Genomic DNA, 17,917 nt, shown 5'->3' with positions numbered 1-17,917 from the left:
AGCTGTTATCGATTTAATTTTTATATTTAAAAATAGATCATACATTTATGTGGTACAAAATTCAAAGAACAAAAGTATGTGACAGTGAAAGTTTCCCATTCCTGTCCTCCAGCCACCAGTCTCCCTCCCCAGAGCTGAGGTGTGTTACCCTTCCTGTGTGTCCTTGCAGAAGTATCCTATGCACGTGCAAGCTACAGTATATATTCGCTGCACCCTTCTTTCCCACAGCAGTACTAATAAGACATTGGTCTTTCCTTTTTTGCATTTATTTCCCTTTTGGAAATTTCTTAAAGAATTTTATTGAAAATGGGAACATCTGTAATAGTGTAAACAACAAAAATAAAGTTAAAAAATTCCAAACCCCTTCATCATCCTTTATCAAATTCCATCATAGCATATTCTTGATCAGTAACTCAAAACAACAGAAAAACAATGAAGAACAAAGAACAAAGGAAATCTGTAATTTTTATTCTGAACAAGTAATAAATTTTAGCCCTAGCCAGTGTGGCTCAGTTGGTTGGAGAGTCATCCTGTACCCAAAAGGTGACGGGTTCAATTCCAGGTCAGGGCAAATACCTAGATTATGGGTTCTTTCCCTCGTCAGGGTGCATGCGGAAGGCAACCAATCTCTCTCTCTCTCTCTCTCTCTCTCTCTCTCTCTCTCTCCCCTCCCTTCTTCTCTCTAAAATCAATAAAAAATAAAAAATACATTAATTAATTAATTTAAAAAGTAACAAATTTTATCCCACTCTTTACCACCTTTTATATTCTGAAATTTATTCTCCACATACACAGAATAATTTGTTTGATATTGTAATAACATTGATTAGAAACGAACAAAGGTTTAATTCTATCTGCTACAAACTAGCAATATAATCTTACATAAGATATTGAATCACTTTAATAAAAGTATTAGTTTAAAAGATTATAATTACTAACATGTGAATGAAGTGAACTTTCTTGATGAGTTTTTGTTGAGTTTTATCAAGCCTTTTTATCATCTATGTAGATGTAGTTATGTTTCTTTTCCTTATTCATTTGATGTGCTATATCATGGTAATGTTTTCTAACAGTAAATTATTTTTAAAGAAGGGAAAAAAGAATTTTATTGAGATAAAATTCAGCCTTTCAAGGTGTGCAATTTAGTACATCACAAAGCTGTGCTAAGTCCAGAACATTTTTAGCACCCCAAGAAAGGAACTCAGTGCCCATTAGTAGTCACTCCACAGGCCCCCTTACCCAAACTCCTAGGTTTGGATTATTCATTGCTAGTGTATAGAAATAAAACTGATTTCTATATATTAATTTTGTACCCTAAAACTTTTCTGAACTCATTTACTAACTCTACGTTCTTTTGTGTATTCCTTAGAATTTTCTCTGTACAAGATTATGTTCTGTAAATAAAGATAATTTTACTGCCTCCTTTCCAATCTGGATGTCTTTTATTTCCTTTTCTTGCCTGATTGCACTTGCTAGACCTCTAGTACAATGTTGAATACAAGTAGCAAGAGTTAACATTCTTATTGTTCTCAATCTTAGGGGGAAAGCTTTAAATATGGTGTTAGCTGTGAGTTTTTGTAGATGCCTTTTATCAGGTTAAGAAAAATACCTGCTAGTTTGTTGAATGTTTTTATCATAACAGGATGTTGAATTCTGTCAAATGCTTTTTCTTCATCTATTGAAATGACCATGTGGTTTTTTTCCTTTTCATGGCGTATAGTCCTTTCTATTTGTTTTTCGGTCTTCTTTTACTGGTATTTTGTTGAGGATTTTTGGGTCTACATTCATAAGGGATGTTTTCTTATGATTTCTTTGTCTAGTTTGTGCATCAAGGTAAAACTAGCTTCATAGAATGAGTTGGGAAGTATTCCTTCCTTTCTTTTCTATTTTTTGGAAGAGTTTGTAAAGGACTGGTTTTAAAAGTCTTTCAGTATTTGGTAGAATTCACCAGTGAAGCCATCTGAGCCTGGGTTTCTCTTTGTGGAAATTTTTAAAATTAATTAAACCTGAACTTGTTACTAGCCTATTCAGATTTTCTATTTGCTCTTGAATGAGTTTTAGTAACTTGTGTCTTTCTAGGAATTTGTCTGTTTCATCTAGGTTATCTAATTTGTTGGTACATAGTTGTTCATAGTATTCCTTATAGTCCTTTTTTATCTCATAAGGTCAGTAGTTCTTCCTCCACTTTCATTTTTAATTTTGTAATTTGAGTCTTCTCTTTTTTTCTTGGCCAGTGTAGCTAAGTTTGTTAATTTTGTTTATCTTTTTTCAATGGGTCTTAAAAATAGAGAAAGAGAGACATAGGTGTGAGAGAGAAACATTGCTCAGTTGCCTCCCATATGTGCCCCAACCAGGGACAGAACCCAATAACCTAGGTATGTGCCCTGACTGGGAATTGAACCCATAACATTTTAGTGTACAGGACGATGCTCCAACCAACTGAGCTACCTGTCCAGGGCATTTAGAAATGTTCAATTTTTTACATATTTGTTAGTTTCCAAAGTTATAACTTCATTCTATTGTGGTCAGAAGACATACTTTGTATGATTTCAATCTTTTAAATTTATTGAGACTTGTTTATGGTCAAACATATGGTCTGTCCTGGAGAATGCTGCATTACATGCTGTTGTTAGAGTGTTCTACAGGTGTCTGTTAGGTCTAGTTGATTTATGATGTCGTTCATGTCTACTATTTCCTTGTTGATATTCCACTTAACTTGTTCTATCCATTATTGAAAATGGGACCTTGAAGTCTAGTATTATTACTGTTTGTCTACTTTTCCCTTTAGTTCTGTCAGTTTTTGCTTCAAGTATTTTGAAGTTTTGTTAGAAACACATATATTTATATTATTACTAGAGGCCCAGTAGATGAAATTCATGCATAGGGTGGGGTCCCTCGGCCTGGCCTGCACCCTCTCACAGTCCAGGACCCCTTGGGGGATGTCTGACTGCCAGTTTAGGCCTAAACTGGCAGTTGGACATCCCTCTCACAATCCGGGACCACTGGCTCCTAACCACTGGCCTGCCTGCCTGCCTGATCTCCCCTAACTGCTTGCCTGCCTGCCTGATCGCCCCTAACCACTCACCTGCCTGCCTGATGGCCCCTAACTGCTCGCCTGTCTGCCTGATTGCCCCTAACCACTCGCCTGCCTGCCTGATCACCCCTAACCACTCTGCCTGTCTGCCTGACCACCCCTAACCACCTCTGCCTCAGCCCCGCTGCTGCGGCTTCATCTGAAAGGACTTCCGTATGACTTCCGGAAGGTTGTTTGACTGTCCAGTCTAATTAGCATATTATGCTTTTATTGTTATAGATTGTTATGCCCGAACTCAGTCCCTGATCGCAGAACTCAGTCCCTGTTCAGGTGCCATTTGTGCCACGCCAGCATGACCAAGGGTGATCCCGAGTGGGGGGGAGGGGAGGGTGAAAGGATTAAGGAAAGACAGACAAGAGAATAATAGCTGGGTCTCGGTGGGACGCTGCCTCCCTGATGAGGAGACAGCGCCAGCGCCCACAAGCCGTGTCTTTATTTTATAGCAGATGCCACGAGGCAAAGTAGGGGTGTGATCACGTTGTTTACAGCATTCTCGTGAGTTTCAACCTCACTTAACTACATGCACCCGAACTCTATCACACGGCACGTGGGGCTACGTGTTCAGACCATAGGTTCAAGCTTACAACCACAGCCATTGGCTATGATTGTGCTGGGAGGGCCCTGCCCTGCAGCTGGGACTTGCACGTGGCAATGAGAGGACCCTGTCCTTTCATTAGTCCGAGACTTGAACCTGGCCAAAACACCATAACCGCGCCCCACAATAGATATCTTCTGTATGGATTGACTCCATCATCATCAGAAACTATACTTCTTTGATCACTGGTAAAAGTTTTTGTCTTAAAATCTATTTGATCTGATATTAATATAGTCTCTCCAAGTCTCTTTAACTAGTTTGCATGATATGTTTTCCATCCTTTAACTTCCAACCAATGTGTGTTTTTTAACCTAAAATTTGTCTCCTATAGGCAGCATATAGATGGATCATGTAGTTTTTAATTCATCTTACAATCTCTGTCTTTTAATTGGAATGTTTAATCTGTTTACATTCAATGTAATTACTCATAAGGTAGGATTTATGCCTGCCATCTTACGTTTTCTATTTGTCTTACGTTTTTTCCCCTCTATTTCACCACTGTCTTTTGTTATATTAAATGGGTACTTTTAATTTAATTTTATTTTATTTGTAATTCCTTTATCATGAGCAATGATGTAATTAATGTATTTCCCTTCCCTCTTCTCCCACTCATTCTCTCCCCCAGCCAGTTGATCCTCTTCCTTCGTATTTTCCTTTGTACTGCTAAATATGCTTTTGCCTCTGTTGGATTCTGAAAAGTTCAAAATACATTTAGGTCAGGGTAAGTTTTACCCAGAAGAGTTCTTTTTAGACTTCTTTCTGCCCTTCCCCCTCATTCTCCCCCCACCTTTTACCCCCTCACCTCCCCACCAGGCAAGTCCTCAGTCATCTTAGCCAGGGAAAAATGAGGGCTTAGTGATTGGTGGACTGTGTCTCCACAAGGGACAGAAGTAAATTTAGCTTCTGTCACCGACTGAGACTCTATCAGGGACACTCAGAACATCCTGCCAGAGCTCTCTAAAAATAGCACCCCTAGGCTTACATAGCTGGAGCCCAGGACACATCCCTGGCTCTGTCCCTTCTCCTGAGGTGCCTAAACCAAGCTAGGATCCCTCCAGATGGTGGCAACTCTTTACGCCTAGCTCTCCATGATTATAAGAAAACTGGATTCCTGAGCACCTCCTCCTCTCCACTTAAGTCTCTCATCTCAATATGGGCAAATGTCTTCAAATTGAACTGTTTCAGGAGAAATCCTAGCAGAATCTTAAAGGCCCTCCACCCCCAGCCTAGATTAGCTTTCATTTATACTTAACCATGACCACAGCCTTACCGTCCACGCCCCTCTCCCCCATGCCTTTTCTCCACTGGGCTCTGCCCAAGCTCCCGAGTTCTGGCCAAAGGGAACAGTGCTGGATAGCCACCCCGAGAGAGGCAGCTCTGCTCAAGGTCTGCAAAGAGCCTTCTCTCCTGGCATTTGAAAATTCAGGAATAACACTGACGCATATTTCCACTTCTGTCCTTATTCCTGCTTCTTTTCATCCCCCTCTCCCCTTGAATCATTACCCCCCTCCTCTCATATATTGTCACACAGAAGATGTCATTTGTTTGCAAGGTGTACATCAGGAACAGAAAAGATTTCTAGCTGCAAGGAAATGAATCTATACTTTCAGGTATCATGAGGAAGGCAGGACATACTTTTGAAAAAGCCTTCTTTGTGCCCCTTGAATTCAACTCAGGGATGAAACCAGGGAATGAAACCCCACCCCCAACAGGACAGGCAGGAGATCACGCAGCACCAACTGGAGTCTTCAGTTCACAGGCCAAGTAAATAGTCAAACTCAGGCCCTTCCTTTCCCCTCAACCACCAAGAGCGCATAGATCATCGTTTAGTTTATTTAGCCCAGTGGTGTAATGGCAGAGGTGCCAGCGTGGGAGGCTCCCCCAAGACACCCGGTCACACCAGTCATCACTTTGCAGGTCAGAAGTCTAAACATTAGATTGGACCCTAAAGTCCCTAATTGCTCTGACACACTGAGGATGCAGGGCACGGGCTGGCTGGTGGGCGCACAGAAAGAACCCTGATGGTCTCTGTGAGCACACAGTGTGGTGAGCAGCTCAGCTGGGCGGAGCCTGGCCCTGGGGAGGATCCCGCGCTGGCTCCCGGGAGGGCCCTCCCCCCCTGTCCCCTCCAGGGAAGATGACCGTGGCATACGTCACAGGCTTGGAGCAGCTCAGGACCTTAGGAGGCAGAGGGGGCGATGAGGATGGGGCTGGGGCTGGGGGTTTCCTTGACGGGGGCTCAAGAGATAGGTTGCTATAGGTGGTGCTGTCAAAGGAAGGTGGCGAGTCGAGCCTGACGTATGGTACGTCCGAGGGCACATCTGCAGCCAGTCCAGAGTCATCGGTGTGGACCACCGAGGAGAGCGCCTGTGAAAAAGCAGGCAAATCAGGCAGAGCACGCCTTCCTTGGCCCCAGCCCCCTGGAGCAAAGCCCAGGACCACGCTGACTCTTCTCTGGAATCCTGAATATGTCAGCGGGCAAGAGGACTCCTTGAAGATTTCCAAGTCCTATTTTTTTCCCCAAGTGTGGGAAGGTGGGACCATGCATCAATATTATTCCTTGGCAGGACAAAGGCTTTTCAAAGGACCATTCGGAAAATGGTTTGGAGCCCAACTGGGTCCCAGTCCTCCCTCCACCCCATCAACCTGGCACCTCTCAGGGAGTGTGGCTGGCGGAGAGCCTGGGCAAATTGGCTGGGAGCGGCAGAGGCCTCCCTCTTACCGTGCCTGGACCTCGGCTGCTGTGGGATTGGCCAGGGACGCCACGCCTGTTCCCTGGTAACACAGAGGACAGCAGCACAGTCCGCCTCCTGTGCCGGCTCAAAGCCTAGCCCTCGTCCCCTCAGAAACCTCAGGCTCACCTTCCCCACTCCCACCACTGAACCTTTTCCCCTCGGACCCACAGTTCCCCCAGCCCAGCCTGCCCTGACTCCCCGCCCACCTGCTGCTTCCACAGCTCCTGGCCAAACCTGCCTGGACACCCACCCTAACTCCACAGCCCTTTCCCCACCTCTCCAGTCCCCTGTCCCCAGTCCCACTCCCCCACCCTTTCCAGTTCCTGTCTTCCCCCTGGCCTGCTCCCACTGAACTCCTTCCTCCCCTCCATCCCTCAGCCATGGGAACTGCAGAGTCTGGACAGCCTTGCCAATGCCTCTGTAGGGGATGGTCTAGATTCCCGGGCTGGTCTAAAGACCGGCTGACAGGCCCAGGGGGGCCATGCTGGGATAGAAGAATGGACCACCACCTACCTTTCCTTCTGGCCACCACAGCGAGCAGCGCCACCGCCACCACCAGCAAGCTCAGCAGGAGCACAGAGCCCCAGATGAAGGGGATGCTGAGGGACACGAAGGGACAGGTGAGCTGGGCCCTGACTAGCTGGGAGCTGCGGGCCAGGACTCCTGAGCAGGAGCTCGGGGTGCAGTTCTTGGGGAGCCACGGCTGGGAGAAGGAGGTGTTTGGAATGGAGTGAGGAGAACAGGCTCGGGCGGGGCAGACTAGAGACATTATCGAGGGACGATGGCTGTGGACCCCGAGGGATGAAGGGGCCGCTGTTGAACTGAAGGAAGAGGTCTGTCTGTCTGTCTACCTACCTGATTAGAAGTTCCCCAGGAAAGGAAAAAAGCATAGGGTTCCCTTTGATTTCCTCTGGGGCTCTGAACAAGCTGTAACCTCACCTCCACCCTTGTCCCAGCCACCCAGGGTTCCGTCTGTACCTCTTCTCATGCGGGCTGGGCTCCAGAGGGCTGGCACTGCCGAGGGGGTCTGAGGAGGGGGCGTCAGTCTCACTGCCAACCTTGTATAACTCTGCTTCCTCCTCTTCCTCCTCTTCCTCTGCCAGGTCAGGAGCTGAGCAGAAGGGATATTTAATGAGCACATACCCGCTGTGGGCACGGCTCATGGTCCTGTGGGGGTGAGTGGTGAGCGCTGGGGGGGTGGGGGGGGGAGCTGAGTGGAAAGGAACACAAAGAAGGGGCTGGGGTCTTCCTTAGGGGCATGCACTCTGGGCGCCAGGGGATGGCTTCACCTGACTGTGAATATGCCACTCTCCCCTCTGCTCCAGCGCCCACCCGCTTCCCCTGCATGGCTCTACACGGGCTCCTCCGCACAGCCTGCGAGGCCTCTCCACACCCCTGCTGCCTCGTGGCCCCTGCAGGCCACTGAGCCACCTCCGAGCTCTGCCCTCAGGGTCTGAGGAACTCCGGGGTCAGCCCTAAGGTGATACATGACAACTGACCTTGCTGGGGGACCTGCTCACACCCTGAGACTCAGTTTGGTGACCGTGTGCTCAACTGAGGGAGGCAGCACTGGCTCCTCTGAGCCCGGTGATCTGCCTGGGGGGCCTGGCCAGTCCTTCTAGAGCCTCTGGGATGGGAGCCTCACCCATTCTCAGGAGATTCACCGTGTCTACTCCCCACCCCAGGCCAAACCAGGAAATGGAGGTGCTGAGGCCCACTCCGGCCACATGTGCCTTCTAAGCCCCCATGGGTGGGCCTCCCTGGAGCTCCTTGTTTGAGCTGCCCCACATCCTCCCTGGATACCAGGCTCCACCTTGGCTGTCGGCCACACCTGCCGCTGCAGGTCCCGCCTCCCTGCCCCTCTTCCGGTGCCTCTGTCTTGTCCCAACAGAAGAGTTATCACCTTGACTTCCCAGACCTCAGCATGTCAGGGAAGGAGGGGACAGAGGTGACGAGGACGAACAGGGGTGTATTTATAACAGAAAACGGTGATTATGGACTCCAACGAGAAGGGATTCTCATGGCAACTTCATCACCTTCTTAATTAACAGACGGGAAAGCAGAAGGAAAGTGCCTGTCTTCATGTTGTTGTTTGGGGATTGGCACAAAGCACTGAGAAAAGGCAGCCCTGGAGACGAATATTGTCAGCAGCCACGAGAGAACGTCAGCAGCAGTCCCTGCCCCAGCAGCTGCTGGCTGACTGTTTTTCCCTCCGAACAGCTTTTTCACAACAGCCCATCTTACTGGGAAAAATTTTTAACACTTTAAATTTTTCTTTAAATTGATGCTTAGATGTTAGATAGCTGTAGGCTTTGTGAGTTAAACCTATAAAAATAAAGTGCTTTCCCTACTGAAATTAGGGTGGAGAATATTCGCTTCCATACTGCGGACACTTTAGGACTGGATTGTTGGGGTAGTTGAGGCATTGCACGTACCCCACCTGTGGGTGAGCAGGGACTGGGTGCTCCATGAGGACTGAGAGAATTAAGTAAGATATTTCAGGCCATCAAACCCATTATTACAGGAATTTACAAAAACCTGGATGATATAAAAGAGTAATTCAAGTTGATATGCCTGAATTCAAACTTTAAGACATTTCTACAAAAAAAATGACCTCATTCTCCCAGGAGGCCCAGGCCTTGGGTGCAGAAGAGGCCACGCCTTCCTGGAGGACCTGCCTGTGCAGGATGGGGAGGGGCTGCACTGGCTGTTTTATCTCAGATGCTCACCAGTTTGGTTTCCGCTCCCTGCAGAGCTGTCAGAAGGATGTCCCCTCCCAAGTCCTCTCCGCCAGCAGCCATCACCCTCAAGGACCCAGGGGCTGCAGGTGGGAGTGGGAAGGGCAGGTCTGACGTTGGCGATGTGGGCTAGATAACTCACCTGCCTGGGATAGGCAACTCATCTGTCTGGGCTAGATAACTCACCTGCCTGGGATAGGCACTCACCTGTCTGGGATAGATAACTCACCTGCTTGGGATAGATAACTCACCTGCCTGGGATAGGCACTCACCTGTCTGGGATAGATAACTCACCTGCTTGGGATAGATAACTCACCTGCCTGGGCTAGATAACTCACCTGCTTGGGATAGATAACTCACCTGCCTGGGCTAGATAACTCACCTGCCTGGGCATAGATAACTCACCTGCCTGGGCATAGATAACTCACCTGCCGGGAGGACCTCCAGAGCCACCCTGTGCACTGTCTGGGACCCAGTGGCCGTCTCCACCACGCAGCCGTACTCCCCGGCATCCTCCTCCCTCAGGGAGGTCATCTCCACCTGCAGCAGGCCACTCCCCATGTCCGTGAGGAAGGTGCGGCTGTGCCCTGGGGCTCTGCGGTCCACGGCTGAGGACACCAAGGGCTGGCACCCCTCCGGCAAGAACCGGCACCACACTTTCCGAGCCCTGCCATCCTGGGGTCGGTAGTGACAGTGCACCTGGATGGAGCTGCCCACCCGCGCCTGCAGCTCCTCAGGGAGGCTGCCAGCGGAGCCCTGGCCTAGGGAAGGAAAAGACGTAGGGGTGTTAGACAGGCGTTGGGGGAACCTCCCAGCCCACCCACTGGCCTAAGGGCACAGGGACCCCTTCAGGCCCTACACGCAGTATTGTTGCCACAATCATGTCAATGATTTCGAGGCATGGTGCAGTGTAGAGGGGGCCCAGAATTCGGCGCCTTCTGAACCTCACCTGCTAGTCCCAGGAGCAGCAGCAGGAGCAGGTTGGGACCCATCGCTGGGCTGGGAGATGTTGGCTGGGGCCTTGCTGGGCACTGACACAGCACTCCCCTGGGGCAGGAAACATCTGCCTCTGTCACATGGGGCTCTCGGTGACCACGGGGTGGGAGACAGACACTGGTGGGGCCTCCATGGGTAGGGATAAGGAGCCTCCTAACCCTGGTTGGCTCAGGGCTCAGGAACAGACCTCACCCCGAAGGCAGGGCTGGGCAGGGCAGGCTGGGCCCAGCTAAGGAATGAGGAGGAGGATGAAGGCAGCTGGAGGGCATTAGGGAAGGAGGAAAGATGACTTTGGGGTCTTCCAAACATAGACTCTGAGGATGCAGAGCTGGGAGGGACGGAGGGAGTGTCCTGCCCATGATCCCAGGCCTTCTGGTCCTAAATTCTGTGTGAGTGTCCCCACCCCAGCTCTCAGGCGACTGTCTTTCTCCTGGGGTCCCACCTCAGGACAGGAAGCACCACCTGATGTGGGCGGGGCCTGTCTTGTTTGATGGGTCCGCTGGGAGACCTTTTCAAGGTGGCCCCAAGGCTTCAGTTCTGGGAAGTGCATTATTTCTTTGATAATTACTCCCCCGTTTTCTTTCTCCCCTCCCCCTCAATGTTTTTCTGGAACTCCTTAATTAGTTGGATATGAAACCTAATGCATTCATTTTCATACCCTTTCTCTCTTATTTTCCTTCTCTTGTGATCCATTTCATTCTGATTTCTGGAAGATAGCCTCATCTTTTTCTTCCATCCCTTCGACTACTGGCTTTTAAAGTTTTCTTTCTTAGTGTTCTTCATTCACCAGATTTCCTGTTCTCCAAGCAGTTCTTCATTCGATCACACTTTTGTCTCAGGAATGCACTCTCCGCTCTGCGGGGGAGACAGTTCTTTGTAAAGATGTCCTGTTCCTGCCTGGCCGGGGCCTCCTGAGCGAGGGCCCGACCAGGGTGTCCAGGTGGGTGAGTAGCGAATACGCCAAGAGACCATCTCAGCTCCAGCAAGGTTTGCTTCCGTCCTCTCCTCCTCCCTGGGGAAGCTGGGGTGGTTTGGTTTTTGCTTAAATTTTATTTTTCAATGGCAGTTTACATCCCATATTATTTTGTAGCCAGGTGGGTACTTGTTTTGTTTTCAATAGAAGAGGACCCTGAGCCTCAGGAGTTAGGAACTTGCTTAAAGTTTCTTAGTAAGAGGCAAAGCTGAGGTTTGAAACCCAAGTATCTGACCCCCTTCAGCCTAGGGTGCCCCCAGAGAGTCCCATGGCGAGGAGAGGTCCGCCTGTGCCCAGGCCCCAGGCCCTGGGGCCCGCCCGCTGCCGGGCAGCCTCCCTGCCATCTCAGCGACGCAGTGCCTGGGGAGGGGCGCCCGGGAGGTGGAACCAGGCTCAGTTTGGGCTCCACCAGTCTGTTCTGTCCTGTGCTGCCTGGGGACATGAGGAGGAAGTTTCCCTGCCCGAGTCAGAGGCCAGGGAAACAGATGGGACCAGTGGAGCCGCCTGGCTGGGGAGCGGGCGAGGAGGGGCTGGGCCAGGCTGGACGGGCCGGGCTGGAGGGGCTCTGAGGCTGCACCGGGACTCAGGGCCCCAGGCGCCCAGCCCCGGTTAGTGGCAAAGCAGCCACGTGGCGGCGGGCGGGAGCTCCTGCCCCACATGTGAAGGATGCCTTTCCTCCTCGCCCCCACGGCCCTCCCGGGTGGTCTCGGCCAGGGCTCCCCTTCGCTCGGGGCCTGGCGGGTGTGGGTACCGAGAGAGCGGAGGTTCACTCCCTCACCTCCCACCAGGCTGCCCCTGACACCTTTATGTTTTTTCCATCCATTTAAATTGTACATTGAATGTGTGCCACTCAGTGGCTTTTAAACACTCACAATTTTAGGACGTTGTCATCACCCCAGGAGGAAGACCCAGTCCCTTAGCACAGTCACTCCCCACCCCCAACAACCGCTGATCTCCTTCCTGCCTGTGGATTTGCCTTTTCTGGACATTTCCCAGCAACGGGTTGTACGATGTGGTGACCGGCTTCATGTGCTGATCATAAGGTTCCTCCACGCTGTGGCTGTCAGCGCTTCGTTCCTGTTGTCAGATAATCCCTGGTGTGGGTGGACGTGCTTTAGGTGGTGGACGTTTGGGTTATTTCTCCTCTTGGCACCTGGGAACCACGTGGTCGTGAGCTCTCTGTACAGGTGTGTGTGTGGACATGTTTTCTTCTGCTATTTTTCTCGGAGGGCGTCGCTGTGTCCCGTGGTGACGCTCCGGTGACTGCTGGAGAGTGTCCTGACCACCTTTAGAATGGCACCGGCCCGGTCCTTCTGCACACCTCGGACCCCTGACCGCTGACCGACTTGTCTACTGTCAGCCTCCTCTCCCTCCATTAGAACTCGGCTCCTCATGAGCTGACATCGCTGCCTGTTCTGTTTGCTCTGTCTCCAATGCCTGGCACAGAAAAGATCTGTTGAATAAATGACTGAGCTGGAGGAAAGGGCACCTTGAACGCCAAGTGCAATTGGATTTCCAGGCTCTACTGGGACCTTTGGGTAACCCTCACCCTTGTGAGCCTCAGTTTCCCTTCTGTGCAATGAGGGCCTTTGGTCAGGAGTTCCCGGTTCTGGGGTGCTGCCCTCTGTGACTCAAGTCCTGGAAGGAAGTAGCGTGATGAAAGGGCAGCTCCAGGGAGAAGAGGGATGAGTCAGCTGGGAGCTGGATGGGCGTGGGTGGGGTGGGAAGGGAGGAGGGAGGCTGGGGCAGGGGGCCAGCAGTGATCCTGGGGACTTATGGACGGGAGGCCAGAGGAGGAGAGGGAGACCAGGCTAGAGAAATCCCAGAGGAGGCAGGCCTGGGCAGTGAGCTCTAGGAAAGGGAGAGAGAACAGAGATGGCCGATTTGGAGCCTGTGAGAACGGAGGGACAGGATACCCTAAGGTCTTAGGTCCCAATGAGCCAGCCGCTTTTCCTCATTGAGATTTATTCTCCTAACCCTGAAGCAAAAGAGAACTCCGTGATGCCCCAAACAACCAGTTAAACATGAAGTCTCAGATTTATTTGTGAGAATGTTTGCTGTCCATCACACACACACACACACACACACACACACACACACACAGCCCTGGGCCTGGGGAAGCAGAGGACAGGCAAAGTGGTGTTTTGCCAAAGCAGAACCAGGAGTCTTGGTGGCTGAGGGGCGAGTGCACAGGCAGGGTGGTTCCCGCAGACCTCTCCAGGCATCTTGTTCACGTGGGGTCCTCTCTTCTCAGGTGTCTCTCAGCCCTGCAACACACCGAGTCCTCCCTCACCCCTCTCAGCCGCCACGCCCTCTCTCCCTACCTCGCCCTCTGTGTCCCATCTGCCCTCTCTGCCCCATCCGCCCAGCCGCACTGCTCTCCAAGCTCACCTGTCATGGCCACAGTCTGGAGCTGGTCACCTGGGTCATGGCTACAGTCAGGCCCACTGGCCGGGGGTATCCCCTGTTTCTGCCCACGCCAGGCCGCAGCCCAGAGGGCGCTGGCCGTGAGCAGCTTGCCGAGAAAGATGCAGGCCAGGAGGAAGAGGATGGAGGTGGGTGGAAAGGGGATCTCTTCAGGGAGGCTCCTTGGAGAACAAGGAGAGCATGTGGGAGGCCTCCAGGTGGCCTCAGAGAAAGATGGGGAGACACCAGGAGCTTCCGGGGCTTAGAGTACCCCCACCCCCACCCCTGGGATGGAGCTCCGTGGGGCTCGGGAAGCCTGGAGTCAGGAGACCCGAGTTCTAGGCCAAGCCTGCCTGCCGAGTGCATTGCAACACATCACCTCCCTCGCTGCACAGTGTCTGCCCTGCGTGATGGACGGTATGAGGTGTGTGAGCGTGTGGAGGGGCACATGTGTACTCCACGGTTATATTAGCATGTTTAATACCAGTACATGGACATGAGCCAATCAGACTGATTCTGGTCCCAGCAAAGGAGCGGATCTGGGGACCCCAGTTTTGTACTGAAGCACTAAAACTTCACTGTTGCTGGATTGTGGGGATGCAGGGGGCTGACCATTCAGGATTCTTGGAGCCACCGCTATTTACAAACTGTTGTGAAAGAATTTCAACGTTTTAGTACCTGGCAGTCAGGCCAACACACACAGGCCGGCAGCCTGTTTAGACAGACCCATCCCCAGCCCTTTACACTCTGACTGCCTTGGACCCTAGTCCTGGGACCCGCAGGCCCCACCCCATGGCCCTCTGCTGGGCGGGGTCTGCGGGATCTTAGGGGAGACCTGTCACTGTACCTGGAGATGCTGTGCTCCACCTGGACGTCCTCAAAGCTCTGGGACTGCTTCGGGATCCAGAGCTCACCGGGGTCCGGGCCATCGAGGGGGTCTGTGGAGACAGAGCCGGTGACCTTGGGGAGGACCTTCTGGGTGGGGTGAGGCCTGTGGGGGTCAAGTTGTTAGCCCCCTGAACCTCTGCTCCCTCGCCTGTGAAGTGGGGCAGTTAGGAGCCCCCCTCAGTAACAGTGCTGCGGACTCAGGGGAACAGCCTTCGCAGGGCCCACCACCTCCCAGCGCTCAGTAAGTCTCGGGGTCTTTGGGAAGATCATGGGAATAATGGATGTATTTGCAAGTCCTGTGTGAAGTGCTAAGCCACCAGCCTTGAGTTATTGTTATTATTATCATTGTTCTGCCACCATCTAGGGAGTCGGCTGGGCCTTAGACCCAGATAAGGCTGAACTTTTGTGTCCTCACCCCCTACTCCCTCTTCCCACTTAGAAAGATGGTGAAAGTGGGGCTTGGGGTCTGGGCAGACAGTGCCCCTAAGCTCCCTCCTTAGACAAATGCTACCCTGGAACCTCGTTCCCATGAGAAAGCACATGCTGGGGGAGGAGCTGTGAAGAAGAGAGTCAGAAAAGGAATGGTAACCCCGATCTTTCCTTTAGGACACACTCACGTTCTCCCTCCCCCAACCCCCCTGCCAGAGGCTTCCCTGGAGGGTATCCGCCAGGCAAAGCTTGGGTGGGGGGGACCTGGGCAAGCCTGGTGAGGATGCCAGGCAGTTCACAGCCGGAGGCTGGGGCAGGGCTGTCACCCCCCGCCCCCGCACTTTTAACTGCATCTCCCGTGTGCATCACAGGAGCCCTAGGTCAGCAGGACTGACACCATCATCTCCACTTAAAGATGAGGTATTACAGAGGTGTGCAAGCTGCCCAGGGACACGGCCGTTCCTTTCTGCACCTGCTTGTTTTTCTGCACCTGGTTGGTGCTGAATCTATGCCGGTAGGTCCCCTGGGTGGATGGGTGAGGGAACTCAGGAACCTCCTCCTACTCCTTCAGGACATCCCTACAGTGTTTGCTTCCCACCGATGGGCATGGGAGCAGGACCACAGGTGGCACCCTGTGCGAATTAGGGATGGGTCCCCCTCCTACGGTGATGCAGGGGGTGGTCTGGACAGGGGAGCTGGGTGGGACCGTGGCTCCTGGTGCAGTGAGCAGCCTGCACAGCCCCCCACGGTGGCCTCGGTGGGGCTTTCCCAGGGCCCCGGGCCCCAGAGGGGGGTCCTGTGCACAGACACCCACTGCACGGGCCCGGCCTGGGGGCCTCTGAGGGGCCGCTCGCTGCCCACTCACCAGCCAGCACCTCCACCAGGACCTTCCTGAGGGTGTCGGCCTCGCCCCCACGAAGACTCTGGCACTGGTAGAGGCCGGCGTCCTGTGCCTGGAGGTTCCGCAGAGTGACGGTGAGCGAGCCGCCCAGCGCATCGTCCGCGATGGCCGTGCTCCCGTTCCGCATCTTCAGGAAGGACAGCAGCCAGGAGCTGTGGGTGCTGACCACCCGCCCGCACGGGCCCTCGGCGTCCAGCTGGCGGCACCAGGCCTTGCGGCGCCCCCAGTGCTCCCGGGAGTCATAGGGGCAGGACACGCGCAGGGACTGGCCTGCCAGGCCCTGGAGCACCGTGGTGTTGAGGCCTCGGCACAGCTCTGGGGAGGAGACATTCCTTCACTCTCTCACTCATTCATCAAGTATTAATTGAACACTTACTGTGTGCTGTGAACAAAAGAGACAGAAATCCTGCCCTCACGGGGCTTGGGTTCTTAGAGAAGTTGGAGGAAGGGGGCGCAGCCCAGGCCGTGTTTGTGGGAAACTGGGAGCCGTGAAACCCGAGTCCGGGTCTGCCTCTGTCATCTGGACAGAGGAGTCGGGTGGGGTGGGGCCCGGTGGGCAGTGAGCAACCAACCGCACAGCCACCCACGGGGCCCTCGGTGGGGCTTTCCCAGGTCCCTGGAAGCCCGAGGGTGGTTCTGCTGAAGTAACGGACCCTCTCGGGGCCTGTTTCCAAAAACTCTGGGTCTTAGAGGCCCCTCCAGCTCTTTCTGCACATCTCCCCATCACATGACACGAGGCTTCGCCTCACCCCACTCCCTCCCAAGAGAGACGGCTGGGGACCCCCTCGGGCCTGGGGCTGGTTCCACGGGGGAGGGCAGCACCCCGCGCTGGCCATGTTGTTCCCGTGCCGCTGCCCACACCCACGCCGGTGGCTCTGCGCTCTGCTCTCTCTGACCTTTGTCTTCCAGCTTCCCTATTTCTGCGGCTCTGTTCCCCTTTCAGGATGGACTCGTCTCAGAGTTATTTTGGGGGAGACACGAGGCTGCTATTTTGGGGTCCTCCTTGGGGTGGGGGAGATGGGCTCAGAGCACCCATCCACTTCCAGGACAGGGGCTGCAGGGGAGCCACCCAGAGCCCTCTGCCTCAACTTTCCTTCTTGGTCCTTTTCCCTTCAACTCATCTTCAACCATCTGGGACAGACACTTGAAAGCTAGGATTGGGGGGCTGGTGGCCTGCCTTTTGGAGCCAGAGAGACCTGGTGAGCAGCGGCCCCTCCACACGTCTCCGCATTCACCCCTCTGCCTCTAGGCCGGCGCCCCCCTCTTCCAGGCCCCCCAGCTGATAAACTGCAGGAGCCAGTCTCCATTGGGACAGGCTCCTCCCACCCAGGTTTGCCTATTGTTGGGGAGTGAGAGGCACCCCTCCCCCAAGGAGGAAAGACTGTTGTGGGCAAGGACAGGGAGTGCCAATCCCCCCAGCTCACAGACAGAAATATTTGCGCCCCCCCCCACCTCCCTCCCAGGGCTGAGGACGGAAGGACCTTCTGAGCCTGGGAGGGGGCACCCAAAGGACACGAATCTCAGCCCCAGGTTCTTCTCCCCCCCCCCCCCGCCCCCGCCACTCCTCTGGGGCTAGTCCTATGCTTACATGGCTCATAAGTTTTGGGGCTCTTACCAGTGCTCCCAAACTCCCCCAGCCACTAGCTAGTGCTGGAGATGCCACCATCAGAACTCCTTCCCCTCCTAAGGGGCCAGAACCTGCCAACCTTCACACCTGCCCCTGCACAGAGTCTGCGGGCTCTGATGCCCGGGGGGGGGGGGTGGGGGGGTGGGGGTGGGGCGGGGGGAGCAGGAGGATGTGGGGCAGTGGGAAGAGGGGACTTGCACCTCCTTCAGCCCAGTACTCCCCCCCTCCCCCCCACCTGCCAGGTACTCAAGGGAGGGGAAGGAAAGAAGCCCTCCGCGGGGCAGGGAGGGACTCTACCTGTGATCGAGAGCAGGATGAGCAGCCCGAGAGGCCCCATGGCAGCCTGCCCTGGCGGAGGCAGACGCAGAGTGCCTTGTGCAAGATCCCGTCTTTCCCTTGAACTGCAGAAAGGAGAGGGTCGGGCAGTCAGGCACTGCCCACAGGAACTGGCTCCTGGGGGTTGAGCAATAGTCAGGACTGGGGTCTGGCTTTGTGATTCAGGGAGGGGTGGCGGGTAGGGGAGGAGAGGAGAGGA

At 53.2% G+C, this 17,917-nt stretch overlaps 2 protein-coding genes and 1 long non-coding RNA gene across 3 annotated transcripts; 1 reads left to right on the top strand and 2 right to left on the bottom strand.

Annotated features, from left to right (window-relative positions):
• Positions 1 to 5,504: 5,504 nt before the first annotated feature.
• Positions 5,505 to 10,929, bottom strand: TREML1 (triggering receptor expressed on myeloid cells like 1). Its single transcript, XM_036318295.1, has 6 exons — positions 10,112 to 10,929; positions 9,591 to 9,923; positions 7,403 to 7,535; positions 6,938 to 7,023; positions 6,412 to 6,464; positions 5,505 to 6,056 (listed from the first exon to the last, which is right to left on the bottom strand). The coding sequence occupies exons 1-6, from the start codon at positions 10,152 to 10,154 to the stop codon at positions 5,745 to 5,747; spliced, it is 960 nt and encodes a 319-aa protein (XP_036174188.1). The 5' UTR covers positions 10,155 to 10,929; the 3' UTR covers positions 5,505 to 5,744.
• LOC118660655 lies at positions 6,914 to 9,597 on the top strand. Its single transcript, XR_004969006.1, has 3 exons — positions 6,914 to 7,044; positions 7,528 to 7,599; positions 9,178 to 9,597. It is a non-coding gene; the product is annotated as an uncharacterized LOC118660655 (long non-coding RNA).
• Positions 10,930 to 13,221: 2,292 nt separating the features above from the next.
• TREM2 (triggering receptor expressed on myeloid cells 2) lies at positions 13,222 to 17,823 on the bottom strand. Its single transcript, XM_036317459.1, has 5 exons — positions 17,680 to 17,823; positions 15,720 to 16,070; positions 14,385 to 14,475; positions 13,523 to 13,719; positions 13,222 to 13,398 (listed from the first exon to the last, which is right to left on the bottom strand). Exons 1-5 carry the CDS (start codon positions 17,717 to 17,719, stop codon positions 13,382 to 13,384), a joined length of 696 nt encoding a protein of 231 aa, XP_036173352.1. The 5' UTR covers positions 17,720 to 17,823; the 3' UTR covers positions 13,222 to 13,381.
• Positions 17,824 to 17,917: the final 94 nt, after the last annotated feature.

This window comes from Myotis myotis, unplaced genomic scaffold (assembly GCF_014108235.1).
Source record: "Myotis myotis isolate mMyoMyo1 unplaced genomic scaffold, mMyoMyo1.p scaffold_m19_p_7, whole genome shotgun sequence".
In the NCBI taxonomy this organism is placed as follows: Eukaryota; Metazoa; Chordata; class Mammalia; order Chiroptera; family Vespertilionidae; genus Myotis; species Myotis myotis.
The sequence above is the reverse complement of the archived record's forward strand: the minus strand, read 5'-3'. Positions and strand labels throughout refer to the sequence as shown.